A 24,912-nucleotide genomic window follows, 5' to 3' on the forward strand; every position below is an offset into this window, starting at 1 on the left:
TCGCCAATTCATTTTCCTTTATTTTTCTTTTCTTTGTACGGTTCTCACTTACGTGTCTCAAAGCTCGTCCTCGTCGTCCCTCTACTTGACCAAAAGAATCTCCCACACTCGGCAAAACCTCGGACAGACAACTACAACCCTCATCAGAACTCACGAAATACCGGAGTTGACCCTGATGGGTGGACAACAGCTGCCCAGCGTGCGTATTCGTGCATGCGTGACTGCATCCGTGCGTGAGAGGTTTAGAAAAAAAAAAGGGGGGGGAGAGGGGGGAAGGTGAGATTAGCAACCGTGCGGGTGTAGCTGGTTGGTAAGGTGTGTGGAAGCTGCTGAAACTGCCCGGGTGGAGACTTGCGCGGGGAGGTATGTGTTTGTGTGTGTGTGTGTGTGTGTGTGTGTGTGTGTGTGTGAGGTGGGGTGAGGGAGGGGAGGTTGTCGGTCACGTCATCAGGAGGAAGGCGGATGAACCCTGCATCAGAACCCCAGACTTTAAATAAGATCAAAAACATCGCTGGCTCTGCTGGTTACGCTACCTTCCATTCCATTCCATTCCATTGCTGGCCGGGTCTCGGGCGCGACAAGTTCTCTCTCTCTCTCTCTCTCTCTCTCTCTCTCTCTCTCTCTCTCTCTCTCTCTCTCTCTCTCTCTCTCTCTCTATTTCTTACTGGTGTTAGAGATCCTGGGTTGTTAGCATGTCTGTCCCTTACTGAATGTCTGTCTCATCTCGCCTTTTTCCTCTCTCTCTCTCTCTCTCTCTCTCTCTCTCTCTCTCTCTCTCTCTCTCTCTCTCTAAACCCGACCAATTTTTTTTCACGGTTAAAAAAAAGGGGGGGGCAATATTTCTCAAGAAACCTTCCTTTGGTAAGTGTAAACGTTGCACTCACGAAGAAAAATTTGCCCCAGATACTTGAAATAGTAACCTAACTTTGTCCTACGTAAATAAAAGGGGTCTTCAACTTTGCCCCTGATAATGAAGTATTTAACCTTTGCCCCACATACGTGACAAGTATCCTAACTTTGTCCCAAGACACGTGAAAAGTATTCTAACACTGCCCTAAACACATGAGAAGTATCATAAATTCGCCACGTGTATTTGAGAAGTATCAAAATGTTTCCCCCAAAAAATACTTGATCAGTATTCTAACTTTACCTCAGATACTTGGGACGTGTTCTCATTCTAGTCACAGCAAACAATTATCATATAATTCCAACCAACACCCGAATCTCTGGTGAACTCTGTTCTCTCATCCAACACCCGAATCTCTGGTGAACTCTGTTCTCTTCTCCAACACCCGAATCTCTGGTGAACTCTGTTCTCTCATCCAACACCCGAATCTCTGGTGAACTCTGTTCTCTCATCCAACACCCGAATCTCTGGTGAACTCTGTTCTCTCATCCAACACCCGAATCTCTGGTGAACTCTGTCCTCTCATCCAACACCCGAATCTTTGGTGAACTCTGTTCTCTCATCCAACACCCGAATCTCTGGTGAACTCTGTTCTCTCATCCAACACCCGAATCTCTGGTGAACTCTGTTCTCTCATCCAACATCCGAATCTCTGGTGAACTCTGTTCTCTCATCCAACACCCGAATCTCTGGTGAACTCTGTTCTCTCATCCAACACCCGAATCTCTGGTGAACTCTGTTCTCTCATCCAACATTCGAATCTCTGGTGAACTCTGTTCTCTCATCCAACACCCGAATCTCTGGTGAACTATGCTCTCTATGGCGCCATCAACCACAACATGGGTACGACTGCATCGTAAATCACGTTTTTAATTCTTTTTATTTTTTTGCGACTGCAATCATAGATCTATTTTTCTAATTTTAGTTTGCTTGTTTTCGCTTATCGTGTACCGTTACTGTAGCATTTATCTTATCAGTCAGATTTGGTCACTATGGCTTGGCTGTTCATGTGTGTGTGTGTGTGTGTGTGTGTGTGTGTGTGTGCGCGTGTGTGTGTGTGTGTGTGTGTAGGGCGAGGGAGAGGGGGGGGGGGGTGAATTATTATCTATTTGTTATCATCAGTTTGTACACACTGGGAGGGGAGTTTTGCACTCGCGCAGCCGCCATCTCTTCCCCCGGGCATTCCTGTTTTGCACAGGGTTGATGACCTAGGCAGAGTCACTGGTATTTCATTTGGCTTAGTTTGTTCCAAGAGCCCGCGATAATGTAGGTCAGGAAATGATTCCTCACTTCTCTCCGTACACTTTCTCACCTACCTCCGTATACTTCCTCACCTACCTCCGTACACTTCCTCACTTACCTCCCTACACTTCCTCACCTACCTCCGTACACTTCCTCTCTTCTCTCCCTACACTTCCTCACCTGCCTCCGTACACTTCCTCACTTCTCTCCGTACACTTCCTCACCTACCTCCGTATACTTCCTCACTGACCTCCCTACACTTCCTCACCTACCTCCGTACACTTCCTCACTTACCTCCGTACACTTCCCCACTTACCTCCGTACACTTCCTCACATACCTCCGTACACTTCCCCACTTACCTCCGTACACTTCCTCACCTACTTCCGTACACTTCCCCGCTTACCTCCGTAAACTTCCTCACTTACCTCCGTACATTTCCTCTCTTACCTCCGTACACTTCCTCACCTACCTCCGTACACTTCCTCACCTACCTCCGTACACTTCCTCACTTTCGTACACTTCCTTGTGGATCTCTTCTCGTTAAACACTTCATGAAATTTCCATCTGGCATTGTAGTCTTTCTCTGCTACTTGGCGGTCCATTTTCAAAGCTCCCCCCCCCCCCCCCCCCCATCCCCCGCCAGGTGTTGAGCCGGAGGGAACGGTGGGTGGGGAAGCCGTTCCCTTTTAACTATCCTGTCTCTTAGCATACTCAAGATAATGACCCCGGGACCGTCGTCCTACGGATGAACTTGTCAGTGATCATACGTTTCCTGTTCTCTCTCTCTCTCTCTCTCTCTCTCTCTCTCTCTCTCTCTCTCTCTCTCTCTCTCTCTCAGTGCCAGTAATGTGTGAAAGTTTGGGGTTATGTATTTGCTAGCGCTAGAAATGTGTGAAAGTTTAGGGTTATGTACTTGCTAGTGCTAGGAATGTATGATAGTTTGGGGTTACGTATTTGCTAGTGCTAGTAATGTGCTAAAGTTTGAGGGTTATGTATTTGGAGAATTCCTTTCGCGCGCGTTCGCTCCCAGAAATCCGCAATCCCCCCCCCCCCCCTTCCAGATTCAATGCGAGGTACATGTGCCAGGGATACGTGTTCGTGTGTGTGTGTGTGTGTGTGTGTGTGTGTTTGTCGTAAACATCAGTCTGTTTGTTCGCCCTCGTATCCGCTGATGACGGATCCGATAACACAAGTCGTCTCGTGTTTTACTCACCAACACCAGCAGTTAAGAGGCTGCAGTAAGTGCAGCTGTGGCGCCTGCGAGTGACACTAACGGTGGAAGCATTAACTTGTAGCGAATTCAAACAAGCGTGTGTGAATGAACCAGTTCCTTCACGGAATGGTGTTGCGGTTGGCGACCGCACCACATTCATGGCCCCAAAGAAATCCTGCATTCACTGACATATTTCTTTCTTGTATCTCCCCGATGATGTGATTATTACACGAAAGAGCACTTGGGAACTTATCGTGTTTCATTTTCCCGTGGACACAGGAATATATATATATATATATATATATATATATATATATATATATATATATATATATATATATTTTTTTTTTTTTTTTTTATACTTTGTCGCTGTCTCCCGCGTTTGCGAGGTAGCGCAAGGAAACAGACGAAAGAAATGGCCCAACCCCCCCCCATACACATGTACATACACACGTCCACACACGCAAATATACATACCTACACAGCTTTCCATGGTTTACCCCGGACGCTTCACATGCCTTGATTCAATCCACTGACAGCACGTCAACCCCTGTATACCACATCGCTCCAATTCACTCTGGAGCGATGTGGTATACAGGGGTATATATATATATATATATATATATATATATATATATATATATATATATATATATATATATATATATATCTTAAACTTTTGTGTCAGCTAGAAAATGCTCATAAGCATTCTTTTCTCCAACTTGGCGCGACACCAGAAAGGTTTTTAGGATCATTAAACTCTTTAAAAAAAAATAAATTTGAAAAAAAAAGAGAATGGATCGCCGGAAAAAGAAACATAGCGTCTCTTTAAAAGTGGAAAGTCGGGAACACAAGAAGTCCATTTCAAGAACTGTTGTCGCCCTACACTGTTCACGCCCGTGGCGTCTCCTCCCTCCTCCCCCGCCATTCTGGGGCGCCCCCCCCCCCCCCGCCCCCCCTAACAGACTTCACAATGGGAGTGGAAACTCCTCCTCAAAAGCCGTGCAAAGTGTTCTAACGAAAAAGTGTCTCTCTCTTTCGGAAACTTTCGAATTCCACAGTTAGACAAGTGGACCTCCGAAACTTCCTAGGCTCTTCTTAAAGTAGATCTGGAACTTCATATATATATATATATATATATATATATATATATATATATATATATATATATATATATATATATATATACTTTTTTTTTTTTTTTGCTTTGTCGCTGTCTCCCGCGTTTGCGAGGTAGCGCAAGGAAACAGACGAAAGAAATGGCCCAACCCACCCCCATACACATGTATATACATACGTCCACACACGCAAATATACATACCTACACAGCTTTCCATGGTTTACCCCAGACGCTTCACATGCCTTGATTCAATCCACTGACAGCACGTCAACCCCGGTATACCACATCGCTCCAATTCACTCTATTCCTTGCCCTCCTTTCACCCTCCTGCATGTTCAGGCCCCGATCACACAAAATCTTTTTCACTCCATCTTTCCACCTCCAATTTGGTCTCCCTCTTCTCCACGTTCCCTCCACCTCCGACACATATATCCTCTTGGTCAATCTTTCCATGTGACCAAACCATTTCAAAACACCCTCTTCTGCTCTCTCAACCACGCTCTTTTTATTTCCACACATCTCTCTTACCCTTACGTTACTTACTCGATCAAACCACCTCACACCACACATTGTCCTCAAACATCTCATTTCCAGCACATCCATCCTCCTGCGCACAACTCTATCCATAGTCCACGCCTCGCAACCATACAACATTGTTGGAACCACTATATATATATATATATATATATATATATATATATATATATATATATATATATATATATATATTATCCCTGGGGATAGGGGAGAAAGAATACTTCCCACGTATTCCCTGCGTGTCGTAGAAGGCGACTAAAAGGGGAGGGAGCGGGGGGCTGGAAATCCTCCCCTCTCGTTTTTTTTTAATTTTCCAAAAGAAGGAACAGAGAATTGGGCCAGGTGAGGGCATTCCCTCAAAGGCCCAGTCCTCTGTTCTTAACAATACCTCGCTAACGCGGGAAATGGCGAATAGTTTAAAAGAAAAAAAAAAAAAAAAAAAAAAATATATATATATATATATATATATATATATATATATATATATATATATATATATATATGCCTCGATGGAGGGGGGGAAAGGGGATGCCATTTCGTGTGTGGCGGGGTGGCGATGAGAATGGATGAAGGCAGTAAGTATGGATACGTACATGTGTATGTATGTATATGTCTGTGTATGTATATGTATGTATACGTTGAAATGTATATGTATGTATATGTGCGTGTGTAGGCGTTTATGTATTTGCATGTGTATGTGGGGGGGTTGGGTCATTCTTCGTCTGTTTCCTTGCGCCACCTCGCTAACGCAGGAGACGGCGATTAAGTATAATATATATATATATATATATATATATATATATATATATATATATATATATATATATATAAAGTAAACCGAGTCCCCATTTTCCATGGGACCGATCAAGTGCTTACATACGTACCCAATTTGTGGGAATTAAATTCTATGGACCCGAGGGGTCGCGAACCCTCGTCCCGTCGTTTAGCAAAGGACAGTGACATCTAACGCCCTTGGTCGTGTGGTAGACGACATCCCGCTGCTCTGTAACAGTCGCCAACAATTTTCCAAGCGCCTGGCCGCTCAAAAATACAATCTATGATGCAGTCAAATGCAATTACCCACGGTGTCTTGATTCTATGGCAGGAAATGTATGCATGAATCGCTTTTCTTCTCAAATGATAATCTTCTAAGTCTGCAGGCGACACCAGTCGTAGCGACCACAGGATTACGGCGTCATTGGACTCTGTCGCTGGCGATAATACGAAGGGAATAACACGCAGATCAAGGGAGTCCCGTTTGTACGGCCAGAACCCCACTCGAGTAAGCACTGTCTGGCAACTGTGAATTAGCTTTGGTCTTATCTAAAGAAATCGTCCATATATATACATATATATATATATATATATATATATATATATATATATATATATATATATATATATATATGATGTAAAATATTTCAAAATATTCCTGTTTAAATAGCCAAACATCCTCTCTTAGGTTATCTCGAATTTTAGCTGCGTATCTCCAATCGCCGATAAATTCCTGGTCGCTTATCTGAGAGCACTTAAGAATCTTTACATTACCGCAGTCAAAACGACACAGTCACGTTAATCAATTGAGCACGACGCCACGACCCCCTTACCCACGATCGTATGAGCCTGGAAAACGCCGCGACGGCCTTCGGGGATGGTGGGGGTAATTCCTTTTTTTGACACAAGCCCTTAAGTTAGGGGGTCATGTAAACACTCACATGAGTGTATCAAAGGGTCGTCCTGTCGTGTTCAAGATCCGTAACGTCGTGCTCAGGGGGGTCGTACCACCGTGCCAAAGGGTCGTACTGTCGTGTTCAAGATCCGTACCGTCGTGCTCAGGGGGTCGTACCACCGTGCCAAAGGGTCGTAGTGTGTTCAAGGTCCATACGTCGTGGCGCGAGGGTCGTACTGTCGTTTTCAAGCTGTTAATTACGGCTCGTCATAATATTTCAGGGGGGACGCGTAGATACGAAGCGTAAACTACCAGATATCACACTCTCGAAACTGAATAAATTAAGAGCGAAATAGCTAACTACTTCCTCATTGTACGCCTCACAAGGTCGCGGTGATCTCAAACCTTCGTCAATATGAATCAAATCAAGAAAAAATTTGATAGAAAAAAATAATGTCAGTCAAAATTTCATAACGTCAGAGCCGTCACACATTTTTCAATTTTTTTTTCTATTTTTTCCCCTGGTTATCACGACGGGAAAATATTCATTAGCTAATTTTCATTTGAAAATCAATTAAATCAGCAGATTTCAATTCATTTTTGAATTACTAAGATATATATATATATATATATATATATATCGTCGCTGGTGATAATATATACGACAGAATGTGAGGAAATTTATAAGGTGACATATCCAACGAGATGTATTCCCTAATAACATATTGTATCAACAAATGCCAGTATGCAGCATCGAAGGAAAGGTCATATAAAGTATCTCCTTAAACATGCATCAATTTTTGCACTGTATACTAATTTTTCATGCATACCAGCAAAGTTATTCCGTGGAGATGGCCTTCGTAGTTTCTCAAAGGAAAAGAAAACGATTTACAGATAATGAAGGGAAAATATACATCATGCATATAGAGTAATTCTCCAGTCGGCTCTAAGTTTAGCGATTCAGTCGACCTTTTATTTCGCTGATCTTAGCTCTTCACGCTAAGGATTGTCGTGAGCCCAGAAATCCTACTGAACTCTAACTAAATTCATCCTCAAAACAGACACTTGTTCCTGATATCTATTTTCTGAAGTTCTTTCTATGACCCTATGTTTCCCTTCAACAGGAAAGAGTCACTGGATCATTTCCAATCATAAATAAGATAATCATTACAACTGACGTTACTATAATCAATATCTCGTTAATCATCATCGAGATGAGGTGTGAGACAGCAAGAGGGTTGGACAGAGTTGGAAGCGACACTAATTGGTACGACCAGTCGACACCGAAGAGGAGGAACGGGCTGAGTTCTTCCTGACGAAAAGGCATTACGCCTCCACTACGTAGACCCCCACAGGTAAGTAAATGAGAGATGACTTCGTGAACAATCCGCTGTAGCCTCTGAGAAAATAAGAAACTCCAACCTCAAATGACCAGAATGTAGTAACGAGTTTATCAACCTTGTTCACGACCCACGCGTGTGTGTGTGTGTGTGTGTGTGTGTGTGTGTGTGTGTGTGTGTGTGTGTGTGTGTGTATTCTGTGCATGTATTTCCATTAATCACCCGAGTCTCAAGTGAGAGGCCTAGCGAGTTTAAACAAATCTAAGGAAACTACTGACAGGAAAAGTTAGAGTTAGGGAGCCAGAATTCCTGGGCAAAACATCGGAAGTAAGATTTCTTCGCTGGGGGGGAACTGAGTGTGAACGTTGTTGGTTCAGGGACACACGAGAGAGAGAGAGAGAGAGAGAGAGAGAGAGAGAGAGAGAGAGAGAGAGAGAGAGAGAGAGAGAGAGAGAGAGAGAATGTGATTCATTTACCACTTAATGTAGAGTGGAACTGTGAGTTATGGGCATTATATAAATAGTTGATATCTTGAGATTATGTGTTATTATATTGCGACAAGGAGGGAGGGTTGGGTTGGGTTTGCGTTGGGCGTCACCAACCAAATGTTACAGAGGGCTGTCTGTTCTGTGAGGACGGAGACGCTGATCATGGTAAGAGGTAGGGATGAGAAGAGGAACGAGGGCTGACAGAGAACTGGGATACAAAGGGTGGAAACAAAACGATTCTCAAGAGAAACTGTAGGCTGAAGAGAGTCGAGGGATGTCGGTGCCTGTGTTGCTGGAGGGAACGTGTATGAAGACCATCCTGTCTGTGAGGAATGGCAGCTGTATAAGTGTGCATTTAGTAGAGACAAGGATGGCTGCTGTATAAGTGTGCATTTAGTAGATACAGGGATGGCTGCTGTATAAGTGTGCATTTAGTAGATACAGGGATGGCTGCTGTATAAGTGTGCATTTAGTAGATACAGGGATGGCTGCTGTATAAGTGTGCATTTAGTAGAGACAAGGATGGCTGCTGTGTAAGCGTGCATTTAGCAGATACAGGGATGATTTATAAAGGTACAGTCACTACTGTGATAGAATTATAGGCACAAGTGATGTCTAATCAGTCTTAGTATGTCGAACACTTACAAGAAATACAATAAAAAAGCAACATATCTGAAAGGATCACTGCCAAATATGTTGGGATGCAAGACTGGTTCTTGTGTTCCAATAAAATATCATTAAACTTCAAACAAATGAGACAGATAGTTAAAACAATCGCTCTGTTGCAGGAATCTTATACCAAGGAAAAAAAATTAAATTATCTTTTCATACAAGGGAGGAAGAGGGAAGAAAGACGAAAAGAAGTCTGGCGTGAAAAACGTGACCTTAAACCTTGTCCAGAGGTCCCGGACACCTTCGTCCGTAAATAATGAATCATCCCACTTAAGAATACGTCTACAGCTGAGAGAATCATTACAGATTCATCTCAGGGTAAGTCTTGAGCCTCTAAATCACGGGCGCTGTCCAACCCCTGCTGCAATACTCCTTCCCTGGAACTTTTACAAAATCCAGGCATGTACGTTTACAAAATCCCGGCATGTACATTTACAAAATCCCGGCATGTACGTTTACAAAATCCGGGCATGTACACGTCTCGCTTCGCCCGGCCGTCAACGGAGGGGTGGAGGAGTGGCAATAATTTTGATATATGGCAGCAGGACGTCTACCTGGCCATGGGTTAATGGAATACACCACCTCCCGCAGGTGAGGCGGAGGCTCGCGGGCATCAGATGGGCCTATGCCAGGTCGCGCAGCACTTTTAATGGTTCGTTCGTTCGAGCGTGGAATACGTACCGATGGGGGCGACGAATATGGTACTGGAAAAGGGGGAGGGAGGGAGGGAGAGGGAAGGGGGTGGAAGCGTCGCCAGTGGAACCTGGGACATGAGGGAGAGGGAGGGAGGAGGAAGGGTTGGTAAAGGTGGTCGTAAAAGTACCTACGATCTACGAGGCCCTACGACGATACGCTGTTTGAGAGGTAGGGCCAGAGTGTGGGAGGAGGTTATGGGTTACGAGACAGCTAAAAAGGGCGAATTATTGAGTATTTACAGAAATATATGATTGGGATGTGGAGGTGGCAGGACATATGGGGGTTGGCATGGAGATGACGTATGGGTAGGTGGGAATGGGGAAGGCTGGCAATGGGGATGATGAGCATGGGAAGCCTAGGAATGGGAGGTTAGCGTAGGGGAGGCAAGGTACGGAAAGGTTAGCATAGAGGAAGACCAGGTATGGGGGAAGCTTTGATAATACGAGGTTCAAAGAATGTGGCAAGGGAAAGACAGTAACTACACCGATCATACAGTTAATACAGCATCATTCTATACCTTCTCAGACCGCGATAGAGATCACACATCCTGCTTTCACAAGGAAATCAGAGATGCCCAAATGTTTCGGACCCCTGCAGGATTATCGAGGAGCGCACGACGGTGTGCGACCTTCACCAGATAATTGGTATCACACAAGGTCTCCACCCTTGAAGGAGCAGCAAGAATCACCCGAAGTTTCAACAGTTCCTAAATATTCAAAACCATATCAACTTGTCGACCATGGCTAGGTTATCTTACAAAACATTTGCCCGTTGTCAGATTACAAAAAAAAAAAAAAATCACTCAAATTTTCCACCTTTCTAAGGACGACAAAAGATCAGAGAACTTTTTTTTTCCGACTCTCAAAAAAAAGTTTTCAAAGATCACCGTAATTTCCAAAACCTCACTTTTTAATTTCTTGAAGATCAAACAACTTCCGTACTCGTGCAAGATAAAAGCAAGATGTAAAAAAAAAAAGAAAACAATTCCACTCTTACGAGAAAGATAGAGAGATGAGAAACACAAAGATCACACACTAGCTTTAGTAAAATGTCATGTCATTAAGATCACAAAAACACATCTAACGTAGTTAGGCTACTGAAGATCACAGAGTCCTTTGATCCTTTACAAGCAGAGATCACAGTCTTTCCACTCCCGCACAGCCATCAAAGATCACAAAGGGGGTCTTGTGTCCCTCTAGCAACTTATCAAAGATCACACAGAGTCTGCCCCCCCTCCCCTCCTGCGTTGGAACCCTCAAAGATCACACGGTTTCCTGGTCCTTTCCATGTTGTCAGAGACCACACAGTCCTCCAACAGGTACTTACCGGTTGTCACTGATCACACAACCTAAATGTACTATAATTAATAAAACTTTGATCACAGTTATGATCATAACCATAACTATATTATGATTATATATTACATAATTATATTGTGATTACATTGCATTGCATAATTACATTATGATTACATCACATTGCATAATTACATTATGCTTACATTACATTGCACAATCATATTATGATTACATTACATAATTACATTATAAGCCAATGATATAATCATATAAATGTAATTACCTATTATATAAATAATTCTATCTGGGATTGTCTTTCACCGTGTTATCGACAGTTTTAGGATCAGTAATGCGACTTCAGCAGCGTATCGGCTGTCAATCAGTCACCACTATCAGAGGGAGATTATCCAGCTGCTGTGTAGGCACTTACAACTCCAAATGTGAGCGTTGATAATAAAGTGATATACAGTGTGGAAACAGCGAGGGGAGTTCTGAACCACCCTCTCACCTCCCCATTTAGCAAGACGGTAAGGTCTTTTTGAACACGAAGGGACGACCCTTGAGCACATAAGGTGCGACCCCTGGGCACGAAGGTACGACCCCCTGAGCACAAAAGGTGTGACCCTTGAGCACGAATGTACGACCCTTGAGCACGAAGGTATGACCCTTGAGCACGAACGGTAAGACCCCTTAAGCAGGAAGGTAAAACACTCGAGCATTATGGTACGACTCCTGTGCAAGAAGGGACGACCCATTAGTACGACACCTCTGTATGTAACAGTAGACTCCACCACCCATAAGTAATCTGAACGCAAATGAGAAGTCACCTCCATCATTTCCCTGCTCCTGCATGGAGTGCAGCCTTGCTGCTGGAAGAGATCCATAAAAAATAGTGACCCCCCTGCAGTTAAGGCCCCGAAAATTCATAATCTTCCTATAACCCCATCTTCCCATCTCTATTTCGGTTTCCTTCTACCTATCTATCTATCTATCTAACTATCTATTTATCTATAGTCAAACAAACTAGGTAGGTATTGCTAGTCCTAACGGCGAGATATATCTGTCGCTCCACAAAGTATTGCCTTGCTGACCACGCCTTGACTTGGTAGCAGGTCACACCCGTTGACCTCACCTGACCTAATAATCCCCACCTGTGATATTACCCTGTGACATCCGTTCGACAGGGGCGGATCAAAAGAGACCGCCGTAATTATAGATGACCTGACCCATCCCGCGAAGTTAGCCGATCTCTGCCCACCAGCACGGAGAGAGAGAGAGAGAGAGAGAGAGAGAGAGAGAGAGAGAGAGAGAGAGAGAGAGAGCCAGAAGCCTGCGACATTCGACTTTAGCGACCCAACTGTTGCTCCAGCTCCGATGAAAACTGTGACCTGATGGGTATAAGCTGCCAGGAAACTAACCCACACGGTCGTCAGTCTACGACGAGACCTCAATCCAAGCGATTGAATTCCTTCTACTAGAATTTAGTGCAAATGATCCTTCAAGCGCGCAGTAATACCTCACAACTCACTTAAGTACGATGAAAAAAAAAAAAAAAATATATATATATATATATATATATATATATATATATATATATATATATATATATCAAAGATATTATCCTTTATCTTCATTCCCTCGGAGCTATATATATATATATATATATATATATATATATATATATATATATATATATATATACATATATATTGTAAAGACTACCATGAACGCTATTACTGAAGCAACTGTGGCATGGCGACCGTTTAACAACCCGGTGCAGACGCCAGAAAACAATATGAATCGCGGTGACTGGAGGGGGGTCCCATTTAGGCGCATCTGCTGCCTCTGTGGCGGCGGTGGTGGTGGTGGTGGTGGTGTTTGGCAAGCCAGGGGAGAGCCCGGTAGGGTCAGGTAAAGCCCGCTTGCTACGTCTCTCTCGCTCGCTCACACGTCTTTACTGCCCTTGTGATACAAGTCCAGTTTTGCTCTTATTGTTTTAAAAAACATTAAACGTTTTATTTTTACGGCAGATGTCTTATTAAACTCGCTATTCACACACCAATGTGAACACACACCACCCCCAACCCCCACCACCCTTCATTACCCCGTAATCCCCCGGGACCCCGTCATCCCTCAGAGGCCCCAGGTACATCCTATCCTTACACACCCCATCATAACCGAGGTACATCCCATCCTCGAGTATCCCATCATCCCCTCGAGTAAGTCCCAACCTTGGGTATCCCCATCATCATCCTTGGGCACTCCTCCCGGGGATATCCCATCCTTGGGGGACCCCATCATCCCCCGAGGTATATCCCATCCCGAGACACCCGCAATCCCTCCCTCCACACACACCCCTAAACATCCCTCAGACCGACTAATCCCCCCCCCTCCCCCTCACGGCCATAGACCTGACTCTATCTGTTAATTACCCTCATATTCCCCCCCACTAAATCACCCTACGGGGTCTCTCCCTCAAACGAAAACAGAACGCACGTAAGACACTTCAACAAGTCCCAATGCACGGCCTGGGATTGACCGATGAATGGGAACTTTTTTCCAAGACGAAAGCGAGGCAAAAATATGAGAAATAATGAAAAGTCGCGAGTGGCAACTGTGCGGGCCGTTCAGTCCTGTCGGCAAGACCAAAGGAAGAGCGGGAGGCGTTTGGTCATTTGGTTGTTGCAAGGAATTCAAGGTTCGGCTCGTGAAGCCCCGCTCTCAGCAGCCTTCTGAGTCATGGGGACTTTTTAAGCTGGGAAACAATTTTTTTTTAAATGGCTGGTTTACGACTGCAATTCCACTGGATAATTCATGCATCTAGGTTTCTATATTCCCGGTGAGAAGATGGTGTAACTTATTATTGCGTTGATTGTGTTGGTTTGACGTCATGTTTGTAGAGGGAAAAAAAGACGAAAAAAAAAAACCTTGGGCGTTACTGATGGTCGCATCGCAGAACATCCCGCAGATCAAGACGGTCGAGGCATTGCACTAGTTAACAAAACGGCATCCAGTCAAACGTAGGAAGAAATAAGGACAAAAAGGGAGACGATGGAACAACCATTCATTCAGGAGTGGTGCGGTACGACAGTTTCGGAATGCGAACCCCGGCAACCACAGTGTGGACCAGCAGGCGAGTCCCTGGCATGCATAAATGTCCCTATGTATTGATAACTAAATATGCCTCAAACGTGTTACAACTTCGGGATATAACTGACACTACACTCACCCTCGGCCCGTGTAAAGCCTTGTGCGTCTAAAAACAATCGTGTTATGAGACCACGGAGGCGAGTAAATTAATACTGGGCAACTGCGGGAGAGAGAGAGAGGTCGCGAGAGAAAGACGGGAGAGAGAGAGAATCGCCAGTGTTGAGGTAACTGGGTAAGGGAGTGTGCGCACGTCTCGTCTCATAACCTGTGGCAACTGGCTTTGCAAGACCAGTGAGTGCAAAACCGTCGGAGGGGTAACATCGCACTCTCCCACGTGAAGTGTCTGGTGTATCGAGTGTACCGAGTGTTTACCCGATGTGTTCTCGACGACTTTTCGAAGGAAAAAATATTACGAATAAATTATTTTCTCGGGTAATTTTGTAAAAGCCGCCGACGGTATGTGAGACGACTAGAAACTTTTGTGATTATGTTGAAATATAAAGTTTTGTCCGACTACAAGAAAGAGTCAGTCAAGAATACGTTATCTGGGGCTATCGCTGGCGGCACGGATCAAAGAGAGCGCGTATACCGGGCGAGATAAGCTATCATTTGTGTACTGCCGACGGATACTCCTGCTTAGGATGGTCTGGAGCCTGAAGCCGCCCTTTTCATAGACTTATACACCCGAAGAAGAAAAAGTTGCCGTCTTCTACAACCCCATACATAGTACAGCTATGTATGAAGAATTCTATTCGATGGATGGTATGGCTTACGCGGCGGTGGCAGACCAAAGTTTATAAAACTTGTAAACTTTTATGTGAAGGTATGACTTCCTGAACTCTTGGGGTCGAAAGAAGTCTCCGCGTATCTCTCTCTCTCCCTCTTCCCCCCTTGAGGAAACCCACACTTGGGGTAGTGAAGTTCTAAGATGGGTAATCCTGGGAACAACTAAGTGACTGCTCACTTTCGAACAATGCTGTAGTTCCACCGAACCAACCAAGTCATGGCCAACTCATTCGTCAAATGGTGTCGGGCCAAGTTCTTCAACGGTTACAAGCATATCAATGGTTAGTGTTCAACTGCTTGTTCAGCTGCCTAGATTAATGGAATGCTTGTGTTCAGCCTCCTACATAAATGGTTAAGTGTTCAACTTCCCATATTAATGGTTAATGTTCAACTGCTTGTTCAGCTTCCTAGATTAATGGTCAGTGTTCAATTGCTTGTTCAGCTTCCTAGATTAGTGGTTAGTGTTCAGCTGCGTGTTCAGCTTCCTAGATTAATGGTTAGAGTTCAAATACTAGTTCCACTTCTATATTAATGGTGTGTTCAACTACTGGTTCCATTCCAATGTTGCTGTTTTAATGTTCACTCCTTGTTCAACTTCCTATATCACTAGTTAGTGCTCACAACATGTTCGACTTCCTCAGACTACCTTAAAATATCTTTGGACTTGTATCCGTGTACAACGTCTGATTTAAATATATCAAGACTACCCAGTTGACCACAAAAGGACTTTTTTTTTTTCTCCTCCCCAAGAAAAACTTCAACGGTAGTTAGTTTCTTGTTTTACACGTATCGCCTTCTTCAAGTCTGGGTGTGACTTAATTCCTTAGGAGATGGTGAGGTACACGCCTCTCTTGGGTTCGTAGGATTTGAAGGTAAGGTATGATTTCGCCTGACACCATCACCAACGTAAAATTTTTATCCAGCTAGCCGGGAAGTTGATGTCCATCCCCGCATTAATATGTTAAGCATGACACTTTTTCCCCCTTTTTCTCTCGTCATGCAAAGGGTGTCTTGCGGTGCATATTCATTTTGTGTCTGTGTGTGTGTGTGTGTGTGTGTGTGTGTGTGACTGAACTTGCATGCATTCAAAAAGTCTTTTAAAAATACGTTCAGAGTAAGCTCCGCGGGTAAGACGAAGCAGTGACACCCAACCACGTTAAATCTAGGTAGGCTTTCATAATCTGCGATTCAAATGAATGTCGGCATTTTTCGTTGTTAGAACCTTGCGAAACAGTCGTTAGCCTTCCCCATAAGAACTAGCATGACCACGAATTGTTCCCAGGCGATGAACGTCAGTGTGATGCACGAAAACTTTTTTTTTACCTTTTTTTCCTCCCCCTTTTTTTTTCTTAGTTCAAATTTCTCGTATGAGAGGAAATGAGCCCGACGTCTCGCTGGGGAGTTTTGTAAAACTGACGTAGAACCGGCGTCTCGGGGTGCTGGTGGTAGGGAGCCGTGGCTCCGCCAGCGCATGGTAAATGGCACGTAAAGGCGCTATGACTTTGACCTACATTGAAAGGCGAAGGTGATGTTGCACGTTTCGCGATCCCTCAAAGGAAGCCGCTAAAAGTGTCTAACCCGCCTCTGATCCTCCAAGGTATCTGCGGATACCCTTCACTGGAGTTTAAGACTTCTTTTTTTTTTTCCCTCGTGTGGTTCTGGCGATGATGATTCACTGCATCTTCTTCGGTTCACTCCCCCGTTGCTCTCTCTCTCTCTCTCTCTCTCTCTCTCTCTCTCTCTCTCTCTCTCTCTCTCTCTCTCTCTCTCTCTCTCCGTGTTTCCCTTTGCATTTTCCGAGTCGCCGTTTTTCCTCTCGTTCGCGGTGCGAGTTTTTGTCGACAACCGGTCCTCCGTTTTCCTCTCTCTCTCTCTCTCTCTCTCTCTCTCTCTCTCTCTCTCTCTCTCTCTCTCTCTCTCTCTCTCTCTCTCTCTCAATATTTTTACTCTTTTTTTTTCCTTTACTCGTCGCTCGTACGTCTCGAAGACTTCTTCAAGGAACAGATTCTTACTCGGGTTACACCTCTCTCTCTCTCTCTCTCTCTCTCTCTCTCTCTCTCTCTCTCTCTCTCACTTTACACCTCCCGACGACAAGACCTCGTGTAACAAACCACCGACACTACACTCCACCTGTGGAGTGTAGTAGTGTGGTAGCAGCGTTCGGGTCCCTTGCTACAAAAGCTTGATCGATGCCGGAACCCGGCGGATCCCAGCTGTAAAATCCCTCACGGACACCTGCCGCTACGTAGAGTCTTGGCAGCGGCACCTGGCCATGAGATAATATCTCTCCGTCTACGGCAAGCGAATCGCATGAGAGAGAGAGACAGAGACTCAGGGAGAGCGACCAGACTGCCATATTTGAGAGCATTTCCTCACCGCTTGGTGACATCTCCAAACGGTTCCCACAAATCCATTCGTCAAGTTCTTCCTTCTCCTCCCCCCACCCGTCTTTGGCTTTCAGATTGACTTGCAAAACAACCTGCCGCATATCTTCTCTGTATGCGGGAGTGTTCGTCGCTTACTTTCATTCCAGTTTCGCCTTATAAGTGGTTGAGGGGGGGGGGGGGGGAATACCTGTGCTACTTTTTGTTCACTGCTTGGTGAAGTGTTCAATCCTTTTAAATCTGGGTTAGGAGAGTATTCCTTCCCATTACTATTCCCGATGTTGATATCAGCGCTGCTCCTACTAGGGTCTTCGTTATTGCCGACATCACGTTCAACAGAAAGACGTTGATAATACGGTGTTTCCCCGGGGGGAAGGTGAGACCAAGTCGATGGGAACTCACGGTTCCTGCGAAAATAAAATCACCGGTGCCAACCTCACGAGCGGTCGTCGCACGGGTCGTTTTCATGGGAAATCGGATGGATGAAGAGGGCAGTTTAACTCTTGCGGTTTTCGACGTCAGGGGTAGCGGGGGGTGAGGAAAGCACTTCGTTACGTCATTTGTTGTTGTTGTTTTGTTTTTTTTACATGAGATTCGCCAGGTCTGTGCATGGCTTGCGTCTCAAGGACGGCCCTCCTACTCAAGATTGTTTAAACGATACCAGTACGAGAGAGAGAGAGAGAGAGAGAGAGAGAGAGAGAGAGAGAGAGAGAGAGAGAGAGAGGTCTCAGGAAACTTAGACCACTACACACACACACACACACACACACACACACACACACACACACAAAATATACATATATTAATGACTTGTAAGATAAACATGAATACTTGTTGGGGAATGTTAATAGGAATATTTTGAAGGTCAGTGAAGGCTTGACTGTCTGCCTGCAGCACATCGCACAGAAGATGTCTCTAGAAGCTGAACCACACGAAAAAAAAAGGACCTGTCGTAAGATAGACGTAAATAGTTTCAGCTATTTTAATGGGAATACTTCGAAGGTTCAGCGAAGGATTGATGACAGGAGTAAAGTATTGAAATTCGAGGGGTTTTCGGTTACGATGACGACTTTGTTGTCTGCAAGCAGTACACAACAGAGCAACTAAAAGCACCGAAGGTGTGTCCACGTCTGCAAGCAGTACACAACAGAGCAACTAAAAGCACCGAAGGTGTGTCCCCACGTCTTGCGTCAAGGAACATACTCGTCCACAATGCTGTTCTCTGACGCGCAGTACGCATTCAGGCTTAAGACAACCCCCTCGCACGTTGATATAGCCAATGAATCTACCAACACACAACATACATTATCACTGAGGGAGGGGGAGCAACCAGAGCTCCAGCCACCAGCATCATTCCTCCCCCTCCTCCCTGTACCACAACCTTGATCACAACCTCGGGTTACGTTATAATTGGTGGCGATCTTGATGGCCATCAAGACAGCTAGCTAGCGACTGGCTAGCAACGTCCCGGCCATGACCCCCAGGTTATATTATAATTGTCCGACTTCGCAAAAGGGGCCATAACCCTGATAAGGTACTGGCGCGAACTTCGTGCTAATGAAAATGGATGGAGGTTCCCGTCCATGAAGAATATTATGTTCCTGCCGAGCGAGCGAGCGAGAGAGAGAGAGAGAGAGAGAGAGAGAGCAGCAGCAGCTCTGTGGACCTCATTACCCCCCCTACTCTACTGTGGGCAAGTAGGCCTGCAGACCGCAGCCTCCAACAGCCTGATGAATCATACCCGGTATCGCTTACTGCTAGACGTGTGGGCGAACGTAAGGTTGAAACTTTATACGGTTCCGTCACGCACTACATCTATCCTGTATCCCGATACGAAACCATGGATGTTTGTATCCTGTATCCCCATAAAGGAACCTTGAGGACCTGTATCCTGTATCCCTAATAAAGACCCTTGGGCATATATCCTGTATCCCACTGAGGAATTTCTGGCTCCTGTATTCAACATCCCGATGAGAAACTTCCCGTTTTGTATCCTTTCTACCGATGAGAAATCTCCGATATCCGCATCCAGTCAACCGACCCTTACATTCGGACAATCGTGGGGAGTGCAGACCCTCATCCGAATTTTCGGTTACCGGTTTTTCGCAGTGTGCGAAATATTGAGTGAAAGAAATAAACAGCGCGTTGCTGATCTCAAGAATAATGACAGTTAAGCACGACTGCACGACCCCTCAGCACGACGGTCACGACCCTTGAACATGATACGACGCTTGAGAACGACATTTCGTCCCTAGAAAATGACGGTGCAGCCCTTGAACACAAGGAACATGACCAATGTGAACGACAATACGACCCTCAAGCGCAACGGTACGATCCTTGAGCACGACGGTGCGACCCTTGAACACGACGGTACGACCCTTGAACACGACGGTACGACCCTTGAACACGACGGTACGACCCTTGAACACGACGGTGCGACCCTTGAGCACGACGGTGCGACCCTTGAGCACGACGGTGCGACCCTCGAGCACGACGGTACGACCCTTGAGCACGACGGTACACCAGAAAGTCGTTCAGTGGTCATCTTGTACAGTCCGCAGATACTGTATGGCGGACAAGCATTTTTCTAGGCTTTGCTTGGAAATGGCTTTGAGGGTTCCTCCACTGCTCCAGTATTGTAAGTCTGCATCCCAACAAATCTAGATTTCGCATAAAAGAAGGAGTTAGTTAATGTTGATTCGACTGGCAGTGTCATAAACATGATTTTTCATTTTCATTATTGTCATCGATTATTTAGTCATTAATTATTTATTCACTTGGGTTACTATCGTCTGATGTCAGACATGGCTCCCGAGTCGCTTATCATGACCGACTCACAGATTGGACAGCTAGGAATGGCTTTTGAGTCACTGACGATGAGTGCAATCTTGGGGGGTCGGTCAGCTTGGCGTGATTTGCTTCCGAGATAAGCCGTTTAAGCTGAGACTGACAAAAAGCTTTGAAGACCAAGTTTAAACTGACCCTTTAAGCTGAGACTGACAAAAAGCTTTGAAGACCAAGTTTAAACTGACCCGTTTAAGCTGAGACTGACAAAAAGCTTTGAAGACCAAGTTTAAACTGACCCGTTTAAGCTGAGACTGACAAAAAGCTTTGAAGACCAAGTTTAAACTGACCCGTTTAAGCTGAGACTGACAAAAAGCTTCGAAGACCAAGTTCAAACTGACCCGTTTAAGCTGAGACTGATGACAAAAAGCTTTGAAGACCAAGTTCAAACTGGTCACGTCTCAAGATGTGACACGTATCTTGAATTGGGATGGGATACCTGGAAAATGAAACCATCGTACCCCCTTCACACACACACACACACACACACACACACACACACACACACACACACTTCACCTCGGGGTAGTATGATTTCAGTTATGTAGTAATTTAACAACTAACTAACTATGGCACCTTATCGCGCACTGTTGATGGAAGGACAGAGGCGCTTTGTGCGCGCAGTTGCTTTGACGTGCCGACTTTAGGGGGGGTCTCGAAACCACTGTTTTATCCCCCCCTCCCCGGTGGCTGCGCCCCTTATCAGCTTTTATCAGTCCTTCGTAATATTAGAGTCTGTGAGAGATAACGAATTACATGTGTTCTTCAGTGTTACACATTCATCCCCGGGTGAGGAGAAGTGTACTGTGGCTGGCTGAAGTCGTCTGTGGTGGCGCTGGTGGTGGTCAGTTGCAACACCATGAAGAACTCGGGGGGGAAAAAAATAAATTTCCCTCGAAAATTATGGGTTGTTTTTATCGTCTGATCGAGCCCGAGACGCTTGGGTTTCACGCCTCGGAACTGACACTAAATTACGATATCACAGAACCTCAAGGAAAAAGGCATAATAATAATAATAAGAATAATAATAAGAAGGAGGAGGAGGAGGAGAAGGAGAAGGTGGTGGTGGAGGAGGAAGAGGAGAAGAAGAAGAAGAAGAAGGAGGAGGGGGAGGAGGAAGAGGAGAAATCTTCCAGTTTCTGCAGGCAAACTTAGCTTTACGGTCTGTTTACTTCCAACAAGACGGCGTGAATCAGTGTAACACACTAGTGTTCCTGTGCTGAGGATGATGTAAGGGGACGAAAGCTACTTCCTACCTCGTGAGCATTGTGTCTTTCTCCCGTGGCCATCAAGGGACTGGCACGGGAGTGTTCTCAAAAGCTGTTCATCATTTCCTCCTTCGATCCGTATTCCAGAAAACGATCTCTCGCTATCGATAGCCATTCTACCGTAGATAACAAGATGTCCATGTCTGACTGGATGACGAACCTTAGAGACACGCCATTAGGAAAAAAAAAAAGGGGGGGGGGGCGCTTCGTGGGTGTGGAAACAAAATTCGCATATCCGTCATTTATCATGGTTAACGGCACTGTTCACAAGGGGGGGGGGCTTAATTAAGTTACGTTGAACAGGATCAGTCGAGGGTTATATAAAGGCAATGCCAACCAACATTATTTCTCTTCACTTACATTACCCCCTCCCTCTGTCTTTCCGTCTGTCCATTTTTGAACGAGGAATATGGAAGACAATTCTTCCCTTTTTACACACAAAAAATATGGTATGGTACATTTCCCCACATTCTTGGGAAAACAAATTAATCATATATACGAGAGATAAGAGAGTCATGAGACTCAGTCGAAAAACACGCGAGGAAAGCCGTTTCAGACGGCCATCAGGAAAACGAGGAGTTCTAACATATATATCTTTTTTTTTTGGCCACGGTTTAAAAGTCATTTTTTTCGTGTGTATTATCAGAGCTAACACATCCGTGTGGCGGCTTTGGCGCATCTTGGCCTCGTGTGTGGATCACGTCCGACGCCGTGTTGTGAAACAGATATGATGTCTTTAATTACCTCTGCTTTATCGCGACGGATTCGTACCATGGTTCTCCCGGTTCTGTTGTCAGATAATTAGAAATTACGACCACCTTCGTGTTTAATCACTCCTCTGAAACTCTAGTCATGAATAAAAGATACGTATCCTTTTTTTTTCCGTCTTCATTGATTCCGCTGGGGGAGAGAGAGAGAGAGAGAGAGAGAGAGAGAGAGAGAGAGAGAGAGAGAGAGAGAGAGAGAGAGAGAGAGAGAGCTGTCCATTATGTTGTCCACAAGGGAATAATTCTTTACGATTCATCGCCTGTGAAAAAGATATAAAAAAAAAAAGTACAGTACTCCAGCTCAATTTATGTCGATTTTCATATTTTTAGACGAAAGTTCTATCTGAGAAATGGCACAACACATTATTATCAATCAGATTTATATCTGTGTTGCTCTTCTGCGAATCCGGTTTGAGATAAGAAGTGTAATGACCCTAGGTCGAACAGATGGTGTGGACTGACCTGGGATGGGGGAGGGATGTGTGTGTGTGTGTGTGTGTTAATAGACTCGACACCGGATTGCCTACCATCACTGCCTTCCCGGGGGGTGTGAAATTTCACCGTGTGTCACAGTCGCCAACCCAATGCTTTGTAACACCTCGGCGTTACCCTGCGGATCAATATCCTTTGTTTTATTAACCCCTTGAACGTGGCCGGTGCGATCTTTGAAGGCAGCGGTACCGACCCTTGAGTGCGACACCCTTCATAGCCTTTCGCGTCGTCGACCTCGTCCTTGAATGCTATAGGTCGAGGGTCAAGCCGATCGTTCGTTAAAATGCTGTACCGTCGTACTCGAGGGTCGTTCAGTTAGGCTACGGGACATAAAAAAATCTTACGGGCCGAGCATGTCGAGTGTAACTGAGGTACTAGGATATAGATGGCACGTCAGGCCTGCGGGCCGCTGGCTTAAACAGACTTCCTGATCAAAGGAGGAACAGAGCGGCCAGCTTGATCCGAACCAAGAGCTACGGAAGGGAGGAGGGGGGGAAAGCTTCGAAATCGACGTAACGCACACGTAAGATAAGGCCTGTTGTGGCAATGCGTCTGGAAACATGACACCCGTATATACACACATCAGGACGAGAGGGGCCGGTGTACGGTCACACGACGGGAGACCGTAATGCTCATATTTGGGTCACGCGGTTAGGTGTCACGCCCCCTGCCCCCCCCCCCCCCCCCCCCCTTGCTCTGCGTCACACACGACGGGTCACACAAGGATGATAAATCTCGGCGTTTGTGAGAGCTTTCCGCGGGGTTCTTGCACGATGGGGGCGCGCACCCGCGAAATACACAAGACATTTCGAGGGCTGGTATACCATTTCACGTGTTGGTGGTGTATATATATATATATATATATATATATATATATATATATATATATATATATATATATATATACCTCCCCCGTGAGGTATATATACGTGTGGCCTGGAGATGCTTAGATGTATATCCTATGTCAGAGTATTAGAGAGATTTCAGCAGGACAGCACCGTTGCTCCATATTTCTCTCCCGCGAATGTTTACACGAGGAGGAGGAGGAGGAGGAGGAAGCAGAAGTGCTACTCGACCGCACACACCCAGCGGTCACCCCTGGCAGGTGTGGGCAGGCAGAGGCACCAGGGCAGGTGTTACCGTCATTATTCACGCTGGGCCGTATACGTGCGCTGCCGGCGAGATGGGGGGGAGGGAGAGCGCGGGCGGCCTGCCGCCTATAACCTGGCCAAGCTAGACTGCTCACTGCGGCGTTGACGTAACACCACCCCCACACCCCCCCTCTTAACCCCTGCCATCCCCCAACCCACACCACCCCGCCAGCGTTATGGCCTTCCTGCCTGCAACACCCCCAACCACCCCCACCTCCTCCCCCCCCCCCCCTTGTCACTTACCCGTGAAATTGAGCTTTATTGTCGCCCGCAAAGTCGCTGTTATTTTCCACCCGGTGACTCACCGCGACAGGAAGTACTGTCGGGAACTTGTAATGCCTTCATCTCTCTCTCTCTCTCTCTCTCTCTCTCTCTCTCTCTCTCTCTCTCTCTCTCTCTCTCTCTCCCATAGTCTCTGCTGCTGACATATAACCACTCGTTCGCCGATTCTTTATTCAAGCTGCGCTCCCCGGATCGCCGTTCACCTTGGAATCAATTATCCATACTTTGCATTCCCCTTTTATCACGGTCCAGGTGTTGGATCGGAACTAAACCCTTATCTAACTGGCATTAGGAAGTCGGCGTGGCTCTTCATTCCGCGTATCGCTACGGCCTATGAATTGGTTCGCTTAAATCCATTCGTCTGAATATATATATATATATATATATATATATATATATATATATATATATATATATATATATATTCTTATACTGTTCGCCATTTCCCGCGTTTGCGAGGTAGCGTTAAGAACAGAGGACTGGGCCTTAGAGGGAATATCCTCACCTGGCCCCCTTCTCTGTTCCTTCTTTTGGAAAATTAAAAAAAAAAAAGGAACTCATCAGATTAAATGCTGCTTCGTTTATCGAAGATTTTGTTTTTTTGC

The 24,912-nt window shown here is 45.4% G+C and overlaps 1 protein-coding gene and 1 long non-coding RNA gene across 2 annotated transcripts in view; one reads left to right on the plus strand and one right to left on the minus strand.

Annotated features, from left to right (window-relative positions):
• Window positions 1-24,912, minus strand: part of LOC139751870 (uncharacterized) — a 93,039-nt gene that overhangs the window by 21,886 nt on the left and 46,241 nt on the right. The window lies entirely within an intron of this gene.
• Window positions 14,466-24,912, plus strand: part of nkd (naked cuticle) — a 64,641-nt gene continuing 54,194 nt past the window's right edge. Inside the window, exon 1 of the mRNA XM_071667508.1 lies at window positions 14,466-15,400. Coding sequence (XP_071523609.1) covers window positions 15,337-15,400 — 64 coding nt within the window. The 5' untranslated portion in view covers window positions 14,466-15,336. The remainder of the gene's footprint in view (window positions 15,401-24,912) is intronic.

This window comes from Panulirus ornatus, chromosome 12 (genome assembly GCF_036320965.1).
Source record: "Panulirus ornatus isolate Po-2019 chromosome 12, ASM3632096v1, whole genome shotgun sequence".
Lineage (NCBI taxonomy): Eukaryota > Metazoa > Arthropoda > Malacostraca > Decapoda > Palinuridae > Panulirus > Panulirus ornatus.